At 39.3% G+C, this 15,245-nt stretch overlaps 1 protein-coding gene across 2 annotated transcripts in view; it reads left to right on the top strand.

Annotated features, from left to right (window-relative positions):
• tex264a (testis expressed 264, ER-phagy receptor a) overlaps positions 1-13,453 on the top strand; it is a 120,089-nt gene extending 106,636 nt beyond the window's left edge. Inside the window, exons 3-4 of one of the 2 annotated variants that reach the window (XM_079841356.1) lie at positions 1,985-2,156; positions 12,591-13,453. In XM_079841356.1, the coding sequence (XP_079697482.1) occupies positions 1,985-2,156; positions 12,591-12,904 (486 nt within the window). In that variant the 3' untranslated portion in view covers positions 12,905-13,453. Of the gene's footprint in view, positions 1-1,984; positions 2,163-12,590 lie in introns of both variants that reach the window. The other variant, XM_079841355.1, reaches the window with a different exon arrangement.
• Positions 13,454-15,245: the final 1,792 nt, after the last annotated feature.

Raw genomic sequence — 15,245 nt, forward strand, 5'->3', positions numbered from 1 at the left:
GGTTTTTTTTGTAATGTGACATTTATTTTCTTGACAATTAGCACATTTTAGCCTCTAAATTCTGTTAATTCTATTCTATATCACTTTAATTGTATTGAAGTATAAATGCTGTTTTTCCATGGAAATCTCTCTCTTTTGCATGATTATTTTACATAACATTTCATAAAACATGCTTAGTTGTCATAAAAATAATGTCACAATACACAAATGCTTAAAGGTACAGTATGTAATATTGACAACTAGAGGCTGAAATGGGTACTGCAGTCCAAATTCATAATATTGGAGAGAGATGTCCTGCCATCCATGTGGATTTTACTTTGACACGTACCACCTACCTAAACATTGTTGCAAACCATGTGCACCCTTTCATGGAAATGGTATTCCCTGGTGGCTGTTGTCTCTTTCAGCAGGGTAATGCACCCTGCCACAAAGCAAAAATGGTTCAGGAATGGTTTGAGTAGCACGAGTTTGAGGTGTTGACTTGGCCTCCAAATTTCCCAGATCTCAATCCAATCGAGCATCTGTTGGATGTGCTGAACAAACAAGTCCGATCCATGGAGGCCCCACCTCGCAACTTGCATGACTTAAAGGATCTGCTGCTAACATCTTGGTGCCAGATACCACACCACACCTTCAGGGGTCTAGTGGAGTCCATGCCTTGACGGGTCAGGGCTGTTTTGGCAGCAAAAGGGGGGCCAACACAATATTAGGAAGGTGGTCATAATGTTATTTATATTATATGTTATATTTATATTGTGACCATCAAGTTATTTTGGTAATGTGTCTGTTAAGTTTGCCTGTGCGCATTTGTACATATATTTGTTTGCGTCTGGCCTATACCTTGTTTTATTGTGGCACTTGTCATTTCTATGGGCAATTCTAAACAGTGTTACTGTATCAAAACAAAGCTCTTGGCATAAAGAGCCAGTACAATTATGGAAGCACAGTTCTATCTTGAGGGCTTGGTGGAACATAACATCCTCCACATATATAAATATATATCAAATCATTCACAGTACAAAAGGATATTGCAGCCCTGTCTGATGTCGCTGGCATCTGCATTTTTATTACCATACATCGCAAAGTATTTTCTGCACATGTGTTCTGGTTCTATATAGGGAAACCTTAATGATGTTTTATGACATGTCATATCCAATATTCTCACATTCTTACTTTATGCATTTTAAATCTGTTCTTATTTGAATGTATTCTGAAATGGTAAGCTTCCAGTTGTTGGTTACATATGAGCTTTATGATATACATTTTTACAAACTAAAGTATGGCTTACTGTGCCTGTGCTTTGGTAGTATGGAATTCAATTATTAAATAGAGATTTATAACTTTTTTTTGAGTTACAGTCTTTTATTTACATCTAAATGTGTTTGACCTTTTGTCAAAACATGCTAGAGCTGTTATATCTAAATAATAGTCCCGAATGTCTTAACCTTAGTTCTCAATTTCACACTTAGCGATTTTATTTGCGCAACAGCCTGATCGGCTTGCTGTTTTGCATTGTTCTTTCAGATCATTACAGTGGCATTTGGTCTTATCCTTAATGAGGCTGCTTCATTAAAAGGAGACTAATTGGTGTAAACTCCTGCCTAGTCCAGCTGCAAAGTTGTCATAAGGCTGGTGTGTTTGATCAGTAAAGGTCTGACCTAAGTTTGATTCTAATGAGATGGGACATCATTGAAGGTCTTTTGCAGAGGGCGGAGTGATTCCCTTCTTAGCTATAATGAACAGAAATCATTAGTACTGAATGTATTAAAGAGTAAAACAATTTCAGCCCATAGTTTGTTGTTTATATAGCTATTATGTTGCCAAAGCTATTATGTTCTTCCATGGGACATTGATATACTTGTTATTCTTTTTTTGAAGCAGTGTTCCTTGGTGGTTTTAGCGCTGCACAGGGCCGAATCATATATGCATGAGTTATGACATTGTAATTATGCAGCGTTAATAAATGTACTTTTTTTCCCTGTAGGAAAGGAGTCTAAATGGGTACCCATTCCTGGAGATATTCAAAGGAGATCTGATCCATTACATGTGTCCTCTGGAGAATCAGGTGGACTTCTGCGTCCCTGAGCTTATTGAGAAAACATCTGATGACATGGAGGAAACAGTGGAGCATAAAGAGGCTGATGTCACAGATTCAGGTGCGGGTATGTTACTATACTTGCCAACTTAGAAGGAAAAGAATTGAACTGTTCTGGCTCTGATGCCAATTCCACTTAACGAATCCGGTTCCTTCAAAATAGCTCATGCTATTTTTAATAAGAATGAGCAACATTCGCATTGTTGTGAAATGAGATGAAATTTATATTTCGACAAAACTATAATAACAAATCAGTAGGGATGCACGATATTGGATTTTTGCCGATATCCGATATGCCAATGTTTTTCCACTCATTTTGGCCGATGCCGATATCCATACCGATATATGTTTATTTTTTCCCTTTGTTTGGAAACCAAAAATTTAGCTTTAAAAATATTTACTAAATAAATTGAAATATTTCAAACATTACATTTTTTTATATTTTAGTTACATTTATTTCATTATTAAATATTCAATATTAACATTTATCTTATTTCACTATAACTCTACCTCTTTATACCAATATTTGTTTACAAATTATACTTATACTATACTATTATACTATACTTTTGTATGATTCCAAGTACATGATTTCAAGGCTCTGATGCATATACCTATTATATATTATGTACATTACAGTGTTAGAAAATGCAGACATTCCATTAATGGAAACAAGCGCCATGAAAATGATCAGAATGTCTATCAACCCTTCTCATCCCTTGTCCTAGCAGCTGTGTCTTTATGTAGTTACAGGCTGGGATACAGACAGATGGCTCATGATATTGCCATGTTCAGTTAACCCTGCTTGGGATCCCAAACCATTACCCTCATTTCAGATGTTATAAATCTGTCAGAACCTGCCAGCAACATTAAAAAGACATGTGAGTGCTTGCATGAACGTGTTCATAAGGACTCGTTCATCATGTGCGTTTATTTCATAGCAATTGCACGGTAGTCACACCTTATCTGCCATATTATGTCTCTGCTGTGAGCCGACAAGCTCTGTGAAACTGAGAAAATTTAGGGCGTGCGGCTCAGTCACAGCGGCGGTTGTCCGCAGTTCAATTTGTGGTCAGTAAAACAAATGGCTGTGAAGATTGATGCTAAAGTCCGAGGGCTGTTTTCTGCTCTGCACAGCTAAACAGAGTCATTACTCCAGCGGGACAACAGCTAAGCTCAGTGTTTTTGTGTGTGTGTGTGCATGTGTGTGTGCCTGCAGCTCTCTTAATTAAAGGCCGTTCAATCACAGCTGCTCAGCTGGATCTGACAAGTGCAGGTTGTGAATCAAACTCCTTCATTTGGGGGATTGCAGAGCAGTTCAGAACATCTCTCTTTCACTCGCTCTCTTTCCATCCATTCCTTTTCTACCCTTTCTTTCATTTCTTAGGTGCTTCAACTTAAACCACAGAACCTTAGATTTACACATTGAGTGCCACCATCAGGGCTTGGATTTCAGTGTAGGAATATCAAGTTCATTGGACACATTCAGTGAGTTCAATGTGAATGAGCAGTGACCTTTGTTCAAACCACACGCAGTATATAAGCGTGCAGTAGTGTAACTGCAAAAGGTTCAAATTGTGTGTGTGTGTGTGTGTATATGCATGTATGCATGCATGTGTGTGTGTATATACTATATACACACATACATATACACACACATACATATACATACATATATAAACATATGAAGAGTTTCGTTGCAAAACGAGATATATCCATTTTGAGAAATGTTGGTTATTTGACATTATTACGGTAGTTAAGACATCAACAGTCATGTTCATTCACAATTTTTTGTACATTAAACTATTACTTGAGCTCAGTGAAGGCCAGGGACACAATATTCTTCAAATCCAGGATATTTTTTATTTAATTTTATGTCCATAAATAAGTCAAAAACCATGCCAAAATGCAACATATTTATCTTAACATTGTCAAACATCTTAAACTGGTTAAAAAAACAATACATCATAAATATATGGAATAGTATATACAAAGATTGATTAATAATAATAAGATTCAGAGTTAGTTTTGGCCAGAACATACACAGCATAACATTTTTTTTTTTTTTTTGCAAAACGCTATATATTCACCTTAGGCTATATTCTACTGTAATACCATTAAGAAAAGCTAGTGAATCAATGTTTTGTTTGTGTGTGTGTGTGTGTGTCGGCATGACACAGACCAACATTACTCGCAGTCGCACGATGACAACAATTAATCTTTGGATGTTTTCCCTCCCCTGAATGCCTTGCCCGTTTGGTCTTCTCCCTTTGATGATTTTCTTTAGATGCCTTCCTCTTTCTCCCAACAGCAGCTGGAATGATCGGCTCCAATCCGTCATCGAAATCCATAACGTTAGCTTGACTCTGAAGCTTTGATTCTCTGACTGACAGACGGCTGTTGATCAGTGACGTAGCCTACGTGACTGACAGCTCGCCTACAGTATAAACAATTAAATGGTAAACGTTTTTTGTTAGCCTATTGAATCCTCTTTTTAAAAATATGTTTTTTGTTTTGATATTATCGTTAAATCCCTGAGCAAACTCGGAGCACTTCACCGGCGGTGACCCTCTCCTCGCGTGACATCCTGAGCTCACGCAGCATCTTGAACGTTCTATATCGCACTTTGTAAAGAAACTGGGCTGGCGGATATCGCGTTTTGTGAAAAAGAAATTTTATAGTAGGCTTAAAATGTAAATTTTTAAATCTTATTAATGGCAGCAATTCACACATAGATTAAGGTACACCTAAACAGTGATTTCCAATAATAAAATCCAAATGTCAAAAAATGGCGTTTATCGCGTTTTGCAACCGAACTCTTCATATATTGATTATTGTAAATTAAATCTAGTGTATATGGTATATGGTTTCAGTCAGTCACGTTCAACATTACATCGATACTGATGTATTGGGTTCTTACTTGGGGGACCAATCACCTCTGAGTAGTAGAAAACCAGCCAATGAACACTGGCGTGTGAGATTTGCATACCGAGGCCGAGCCACTCCTCCTGGACTTACTGGTTTGTAAGCTAGCCGGCAAGATCACTCATTCAGGTTTATGCTCAGGAGCCGAGTGGTTGCTGTTAGTGATCACTCTTTCATTCACAAAAAAGATTTGTGTGGGCGATCTCTCTGGCTGGACAATTTCTACGGCGCATTCAGCGGTGTTTGCTGGTTAATTGCAGCGATTCACCCCTGGGCGCTTCGGCAATAAAGAGCAGATTTTCCTAAAAGAGCTTACACATACGGCGAGCGTCTTTTTAAAGTTGCTTTTCTGCATGTGTATTTTCTGGGTGCGGTCTATCTCTTGTCTTCGGACGGCCACAATCTCTGTGTCTAAACCTTGCTGAGATGAGGGAGTTCGACAAAGTGTGCTTTCTTGATGCCCCATCTCGCAGGGTGGCCTTTTTGGCGCCGCTGTCGAGGACTTGCCCAGCAGTTCTCAACAGTAAAGAAGCAGACTGAGGCTGTAAAGCATCTTGCCCAGGAATGAAACCTCCACCACGTGGGCTGGCTCCAAGCCTTCTCGTCGCTGAGGGCGTCAGCCTTGAGCCTTCTAAAGCCTAACTAAACCATCCACACGGTCAGCGACAGGCCACCCGGAGATGGAAGGGACTGCTCTTTCCCAGAAGGTGGTGAATGCACCGCTCCTTCCCCTGGAAGAATCTTTTGTTTTGTTTTGATTCTGTTCAAAATTACCAAAGAAAGAGCAGTTTCCTCACTCTCAAGAGCAGGTCTTGATGGCTGTGCCTGGTTCTTGGTCCTGATGCTCCTCTCGACAGCCCCTCCCTGGTGAATCTTCCTGAGGAAGGACCTGCTTTCTCAGGGATGTGGCACTATATTGAACCCGCGTCCGGACCTCTGAAACATCCTCGTGTGGCTTCTAGATGGGATGCAGAGGATTTAAGTGGCCTACCACCAACGCTAGAGCTATTTCTACTAGGTGAGCTTATGCTTTGAAGTGGAGTCTGTTAGCTGAGTGGAAACCGATCAGCTATGTGCTTTCCTTCATGCAAGAGAGGTTGGAGCAGAGGCGGTCCCCCTCCACCTTAAAGGTGTGTGTTGCCGCCATTGTGTCACATCACATTGCAGTAGATGGTAGGTCTCTGAGAAAGCACGACCTGATCATCAGGTTCCTGAGTGGTGCCAAGAGGCTAAATCCTCCCAGGCCGTGCCTTATCTCCTCTCTGGACTGCAGAAAGTCCCCTTTGAGCCACTGGAGCCAGTCAAGCTTAAGTTCCTGTCTCTTAAGACAGCCCTCCTGTCCACTCTCACTTCCACCAAGAAGGTGGGGGACCTGCATGAATTTTTGGTCAGCGAAACATGCCTGGAGTTCGAGGCAGACCCAGCCCTTGCATTGCTGTGTCCCGTTCGCGCCTTGCTTAAATATGAAGAAGCTAACTTCACTAACTTCAGAAGCTCGGAACAGCTCTTTGTCTGCTTTGGAGGTCAACAGAAGAGGAAGGCTGTCTCCAAGCAGAGGTTGGCCCACTAATTGGTGGATGCAATTCTTCCGGTGCCCCCTCGGCGTGAGGACTCACTCTACTAGGAGTGTCGTGTCGAAGATGCCGCACAGCGCATCTCTGGCAGACATTTGCAGGGCTGCGGGTTGGGCAACACTTAACACCTTTGTGAGATTCTACTATCTCCGGGTTGAGTCGGTTTCTTCCTGTGTTAGGTACAAGTAGGTAAGTGGTGGGCCTCGGTAGTGTTCCTCTCCATTGGACTAGGTACGCTTCCCCAGTGTTAACCACACTGGTCATGGCTACAGTAAGCCGTAGCTGCTGTCTATACTATAAGCAGCATGGTAAGCCCGGTCCATTCAACACCATAGGCATGGAGGACTAAGATTCTGGGCTTACGTGGGGTGCTGGGTAGGTTACGACTTATGAGAGCAGTTGCCAAAAGGGCACGCTAGCTTGTCACTATCTGCATATTCAACTCTAGTAACAAGGTTGTGGTGCTTTACATAAGGACCCTAATACGTCAGATACATCATGTTACATGAGTAACCGAGAGTTGTGTTGCTTCTCACTCACACACTCTTTACTGTACCTACAATTACGTAGTCCTGTCCTCTTTCAAAATACCTTTAGTCTTAAAACATATTACTGAACAAAAATCCTGAAGCTCCGCTAACAATCCCACTGGACCCAATTGAGAAACTAATTCAGGCAAATGTGATTTAAGATATGCTTCAGCTTTGTTGAGATTTCAAATCATTTGGAGAGTCTGGAAGCAATTTCTAGTACTGGAAGGTCTTCCCCACATATCAAATATTTGACCTGTTAGTGCCAAAACAGTTTCTTTTTTGTTCAGTGATATACAGTGGTGAAAGGAAATTTGGGTAGCACTTTATTTTACAGTCCTGCTCCTCATGTACATACTATATATTTGTTATAGTAAGTGCAATAACTGGGTAATAACTAGGTACTAAACCTGAACCTACCACTAAACCTTACCTTAACCCATGTAGTTACCTTATATTAGCCAGTACTTTCTTAGGTAAGTATACTGTAAGTACACGTACTGTAAGTGCACATACTGTAAAATAATGTGCAATAAAATTTCAGAGGCCCTTCATATACATTGAATAAGTAATTAATAAAGATATATTTTATTTTATATTTGTATGTGTGTGTATATAAAATATATTAAAAACATAAAATAAAATATGTTTTCCATATTTAATCTCTTGTGGTCTGACACTCTGCGACTCAGGCAGGCTTGGATCTGTCTAGAACTGAACCCGATAATGACAATAAGGTGAGTTATTACGGCCAGGAAAGTTATTTGGAAAAATGGATAGAGCTGGTGAATTAGGCACCCCCTGAGTATCACGTTGAGCTCTCAAGTGACCATTCTCAGATGTGACAATGATCTTTTAGAGGGTGTCATCCAAGCTGTGAACAGAGCTAATTCCAGTGTCACGGTGCTCAAGAGCACCAAGGGTACACTGTGCACAATGTGACGGACAGGTCCAGGCACATTTACCAGGACCGGAAAATTCTGTCTAATCTTAGCGGTGCCCTTTTGGGTTGTTAAAAGGTTTCTCACATCCTCCGACTGAGAGGTTATAATTAGCTGTGGTGATTTGGACAAGTTTAAAATGAACGGTTTGGATAACAGTTTCTGTTACTTATATATTAGGTCTTTTATTTGAAATGTATATTAGGGCTGTCAGTAGATACATTTTTTGTGCGATTAATTTTGTGCGGATTATGTTCCGTTCAGTCTGTATTACACAGCACAATGCGTGAGGGCTCGCGCTCGTCAGAAACAATGACAGAATGTGACAGAGCTTGTGTTTTAAAGCTAAACGACACTGGAATGAATATTTCACTGAAAGCTGGCTCTGTAACTAGTCACTGTTCTCTCTTCCATCTCTGATGTAATAAGCCTGGTTTTCTTTACATTAGCACTGTTTTTGACTGATTGATTGTTTGAATCAATTCGCTTACTGGATCATTGGACTGAAAACAATGTCGGAGTTTAGCAGCTTAAAATGATCTGATTGTAAACAGAGAAGCAAAACCGGGTTAAGGGGCTAGAATACAAATTACCGCCTACCTACCAGGGTTGCAGGTGCTTGCACCATTGTAGATGCTCAGTGTGATAACCAGAAATGTCTACAAGGGTCCATTGGAGAAAGTCTAACAGCTAACTTAGATCACGTGTGCCTTGATAATATATTTGAAAATGAGCCTAGATAAAATATTCCATGTTCCAACATATAGATTCATATTGAGGTCATGGTTTGCATAGCGGAGTAGGCTCTTGCTTTGACCAAGAGTTTATTACTGTTATAAAAAGACCATTCAGGCATCTTAGGGAGGAGACATTTTTGCGGTGGGCAAATATAAGGTGTGTTGTGGCACCTAATGAGATTTGAAAAGGTCTTCCCCTCATTGCTCCTCTTTTCTGCCTGTGTGAATCTCCACAATGAGCAGAGAGCTGGTGCTTAATTGAGATGCCATATCTAATATGTTGAGATGGACTAGATGAGAGAGGGATCATTTCCTTCCATCTAAAATAATGCTTGCAGGGAGGGACGAGAGGTTAAATTCACTGCTGTATTAAAAGAAATTAAGCAGAACAGGAAGTTTCATTCTTGTTCAAAAGCTGGTATTAGACTCTCAGTATAGATGTTTTTTTCTTCCTTCTTCTCTCCTCCCTCTTTTGATTTGATTTGATTTAATAAACTTTATTAATCCCTGAGGGGAGATGTACACGTCACGGCAGCACATACCACACAGTAATAATAATAAATAAAAGACATTCACAACAACAACCGTTATTTACCAGTATCAGTTCCACAAGGCATTATGATTATATACAACCAAATGATTCTATAATGTAATCCATCATCTCGTATAGCACTGATTGTACAGTCTAATAGCAGTTGGTAAAAATTACTTTCTAATCGCTCCTTGTGACAGCGGGGATGAATTAATCTTGAGCTAAATGTACTTACTGGTGCTTGAACTGTTTCATAAAGGGGTGACAATCATGATTCATTGTAGAGACCAATTTATCGATCATTCTATCGTGCCCAATCTCTTCTATTGTGGGTAACACACTCCCCACAACCTTCTTTATGAGCTTATTTAATTTGTTCTTCTCCTTATCCAACGATCTCCCTGTCCAACAAGTGACAGCATACAAGATCACAGATGATATCACAGAATCATAGAAGGTCCTAGGAGTACTCGACATACTTTGAAAGATCGAATACAACTTTGACCCTTCTTAAAGACTTGTATCGTATTATCAGACCAATCGAGCTTGTTATTCAAGTATACAACCAGGTACTTATATGATGTTACAGTCTCAATTTCCAACCCTCGTATGTTTACTGGTACAACTTGCTGAGGGTATCTACTAAAATCCACAATTTCCTTAGTCTTACTAGCATTTAGCTTAATGCCGCGTTTCCACCGCAGGAACTTTCCCCAGGAACTAGGAACTTTGGGGTGGTACTCGGTGTGTTTCGACCGCAGGAACCAGGATCTAAATGAAGTTCCGGGTAAATATTTCCCCCTCCGAACGGCCCCGCTCCCGAGGTAGTACTTTTTCAAAGTTCAGGAACTTTCGGGGGTGGGACTTGGGCACTGAACATGCGGATAGGTTGAGCTCACGCAGCATTGTATTTCAACCGGCATTTTAAAAAGTCTTGCGAGGTTCGTTCTGCGTTCAGTAAATATCAGTCTCGCTCTTTCTGTCGTGTTTGTCTCAGCAATCACACGGTCAATGTCTGTAATAGCTGATGATAACGTACGTTGTCTTATTTTAAATCTAGCTTTACGAGCTTTCAGAATACGCTTTAGGATCAGTGCTCATCTCTTTTCCGCCGTTTTGTTAATTACCTCTTTAGTGAGATGGTGGTCCAGTGGGTTAAACCATGGAACTGACATGCAGAAGGTTGCTGGTTCGATCCCAGCGGTCCCAGTGTGTTGAGCAAGGCACTTTACTATCGATTTATTACCATTTTCCAGGGGGATTGTCCCTGTAATAAGGGCACTGTAAGTCGCTTTGGATAAAAGCGTCTGCCAAATGCATAAATGTAAATGTAAACCAATAAAACCCGAGCAGCGCTCGTGCAAAAATTATTACTGTCCGTTGGTGGAAGGAGCAGTCGCACGCAGTCCTACATCACCGGACTAATTTGCCTAATCTTCACGGTACTTTAGACCGCAGTGGAAACGCAGTGGAAACTTTGGGGAGGAAAAAAGCTCCTGGTACAAATTGTTCTGGGTAATTTCGGTGGAAACGGGGCTTAAGACTTTTTATCTCACACCAATCCAAAAAATCTTGAATACCTCCCTATACTGAAAGTCTCAGACATATAAAAAGGAAACAAAAATGGGGCTAAAACCATTCCTTGAGGGACGCCAGTACTGCAATTTACTATTTGAGATACACGGTCTATTAGAGAGATAGTCAGTTAACCAATTGACCATACTCTGGTGTACTCCAGCATTTTCCATCTTACCTCTAAGTAGTGTAGGCTGTATAGTATTAACTGCACTAGAGAAATCAAAGAATGTAATTCTATCGGAGTTATCCGGAGTCTCTAAATGACATAATCTATAATTGCATCATCTACCTCAAAACCAGTTTTATAAGCAAACTTTTTATCCTCGTAAATTATCTGCTTAACATGGTTTAATACTCTCTTGCATCCATTTCCATCATCATTGTGTTTCAGTCACTTTATTTGTTCATTTTAAGCATTTAGTTTCAGCAAGGATTTCAGACCCTCTTAAATTGCAAAGACATCACAGCCTCTTGCCCAAAAGTTTTTCTTTTTCAGACTCAATGCAGTTTCATTATTCTTCTTTCCATTTTAAATTTGGTCTGTGATTAGGCTTATGTTCAATAATATGTAAATAAACAATCTATTGATTTGTAAAGCCACTTTGTAATGCCTATTCAACTCTTTACTTGTCTGCTACAGTCATGTAGTGTCTTTGAATTATCTTCATTTGAGGGCTTTTCTCAGCAACTATTGATTAATCCAGTAAATTAGCATTTTTTGTAATATATATATATATATATATATATATATATATATATATATATATATATATATATATATATATATATATATATATATATATATATATAATATATATATATATATATATATATATTATGTAATCAATATACAGCCATAGTAAAAACACAGCTGCTTTGAGTCCTTGCAGTGTTTAGCATGTTTGTATAGTAATAATCACTAAGCTCGATTCATAAAGCTGCATTTCCTCCTTAAGGAATTCCTTTTTTTTAGCCAAGAGAATCGCAGCTGTTTACCGACATCTAACCTTTAATTCTGAGTTAAATATTTGAAATCTCTTTGGAGTTTTTTTTTTGTAAATATTATCTGGCACAAACACAGCCTTTGGGGGTTGTTTTAGCTCATATTTTGCTTTTTGGCAATTATAACTCTCACCTGGTGTGTGTCACGACAACAGCACAGCTTCTTGCAATTATACTGCTGTTAGTAAATGACTGTAACCCTCTGATGCTGAAATGCCATTAATGGATCCCCAAAGGCTATCAGTGATAACAGCAGGACTTTAAACTACCATTTTCTTTTTTTCTTCAGTTTTCAAACTTTTCTTAGCTTATTTTAATGATAATAGTACAGTAAGTTCACTTAGAATTGTTCCTTATGGTATTACTGGATCTTCATGAGTAGAATCTCATCATTTTGGGCACAATATAAAGATTTCCTTACATTGAAATGTCTCTTAAAAACAAAGGGTCTTTATTGGCACCAGTGCTTCCATGGAGCCTATTGGGAAAAGTTTTTTCACTCTGGTAAAAATATGTTCTTTCACTGAAAGGTTCTTTGTAGAACACAAAAATGTTCTTTCATGGCATCACTGTGAAAAAAAAAACTATTTGGAACCTTTATTTTTTTTAAATGTAGAGTGATATACTGTCTTGCAGGGGCAAAATGTTAATTGATCAAACTGTTAATTTCTTCCAGGTGACCTGGAGCACAAGTCAAGCTCAGTGTTCCAGGAAGTGGTTGAAGAGAGCAGGGATGTGGTGGAGGCCTCTGCCCCATTGCTGGAGAGCTCTCAGCCTGGCCCGGGTGAGGAAGAGGGTCACAGCGAGGATGGAGACCAGGGGGGCAAGGGGTCCAGCGAGTCTGTTGGCAGTGGCTCTTCCTTTGAAGAGCTGGACCTGGAACTGGAAGAGGAAACGGAGGAGAAGAAAAACGAAGCAGAGGAGGAAGACCATAACGGACAGCAGAAGCCTGTGATGGTGGGAGAAACAATCGGGAACAGGGAGGAGTGAGGGATAAAGCGGATTAAAGGGAATGTGGGTGAATGATGAGCGCATATGTGAGTGTGGGTGCATGAGAGGGAGAAAGTTTGTCAATGTCTTTGAAATCATCAAAGGCTGTTTTTTCTTCTTCTTCGTAAGTCTTTGAAATTAACATCCCTAAATATCCAAAAAGTTACTTCTTTGTTATCAGCAAACAAGCAATTATCCCTTTCAGAACCTTTTATTAAAGACTTAATGAAATGCACATTATTCTTTGGCTTTGTATTTATTTCTGAGAAAACAAATTGTATATGTTGCTTTCTCTATTGTCTGTCTTCCCACGGTAATCATAAACTTTATTCAGGCAGCAAGTAAATCAGGCACATTCTGAAAATGAGGTAACACTATTAACGCATCTAAATGACGCTTAATCAGACATTTTATTTCATTAACATGTTCTACAGATGATGTATTCAGTAGCGTTTGCTTCAAAACATGAATAATTCATTCCAAATCCTGTCTGTTGCTGTAGAATTGAACTGAAAAAGAGTGAGAATAAAAAAGTGCATATTGTTATTGATTGGAGTGTGTTTAATTTGACCTGGTTATACTATTTTGGTGGCTATTTTTGTGCCCCATGTATGTAATTGTTCTATTGTTGTTGTTGTTTGTTTTCTTGGGAAAAAGGAAATCAAGAAAAAGAGATTACGTATACAGAAGATATTCAAGAAGATATATATATATCAAATTGATTAATCGCGAAAATGTGTAATAGTTATATGCATGCAAATATTTCTTAAATATATATATGAATGAGTGTATTTATATATACATAATAACTATACACAATACACACACATTATGTAAATACTTTTATTATGCGATTCATCGATTTGACTGCACTAATTTCCACAAGGTTTAGGAGTGTGTTTATCGGAATTTGTGACCAATTTTTCTAGCGCATTTGTGAGATCAGGCACTGATGTTGGACAAGAAGGCCTGGCTCAAAGTCTCCGCTCTAATTCATCCCAAAGGTGTTTTCTTTCATGTTGAGGTCAGGACTTCTCACCAAACTCGCTCATCCATGTCTTTATGGACCTAGCTTTGTGCACTGGTGCGCAGTCATGTTGGAACAGGAAGGGGCCATCCCCAGACTGTTCCCACAAAGTGGGAGCATGAAATTGTCCAAAATGTCTTGGTATGCTGAAACATTAAGAGTTCCTTTCACTGGAACTAAGGGGCCAAGCCCAACCCCTGAAAAACAACCCCCACACCATAATCCCCCCTCAACCAAACTTTACACTTGGCACAATGCAGTTAGGCAAGTACCTTTCTCCTGGCAACTGCCAAACTCAGACTTGTCCATCGGATTGCCAGACAGAGAAGCGTGATTCGTCACTCCAGAGAACACGTCTCCACTGCTCTAGAGTCCAGCGGTGGCGTGCTTTACACAACTGCATCCTACGCTTTGCATTGTACTTGGCGACCCATTCTTTCACAAATGTTAGTAGAAGCAGTCTGCATGCCTAGGTGCTTGATTTTATACACCTGTGGCCATGGAAGTGATTGAAACTAAAATTCAATGATTTGGAGGGGTGACCCAATAATTTTGGCAATATAGTGTATATATAGTTTTTCCCCCTTTTATTTTCACATCCTAATTTTGAGACAAACAGGTTTTTTTTAATAGCATAAGGACAGTTGTCTGTAACACCTTATTTTGATAATTCACTTTAGACATTCTACTATCTATACAAGTAACTTTGCAACTACATCAAAAATCATTTTCAGGGAAGTCATTTCACTCTGATTCCTTTCTCTGTTGTGATGCTTGCTTCTGCGTGATCGTGTCCCATAGTTGTGTACAATGTTTCTACATTTTTCATGTACAGGTTAAATTTGCTTTCTTTCATGTTGTAGACCTCTTGTTTTAGACCCCGAAATAGCAACTGTATGCTATATGGTAAAATCACACATGGAACTGTCCAAGGGGTGTGATGTGGTTTAGATTTGCCTTATCATCATTTTCACCCCAGCGCGGTTACGGTATTCATGTTGAAACAGGTTATAACAGTATTAGAGTAGGTTGGACACTAGGGGGTGTTTTGGGGTAATTTTCACTGTAATTTTAAACTTTAAAACACATTTATTTATATCTATTTAACTACGAATTTATATATACAGTAACTGAAACAAATAGTGAAAAGGAAATTATACATTTACACACTTAAGGATTATTTCAACCAAAAATGAAGTACATATGTGCAGCGCATTAAATGGAGTTGTCAGAGTTTAGTTCCTGTGTGGAAAGTATCTGTGCATGCGTCCTCTACTTGTGTCCTTCACAGAAACGAGTGAGCGTATTTTTTAA

Source organism: Gobio gobio (genome assembly GCF_949357685.1).
Source record: "Gobio gobio genome assembly, chromosome: 17".
NCBI lineage: Eukaryota > Metazoa > Chordata > Actinopteri > Cypriniformes > Gobionidae > Gobio > Gobio gobio.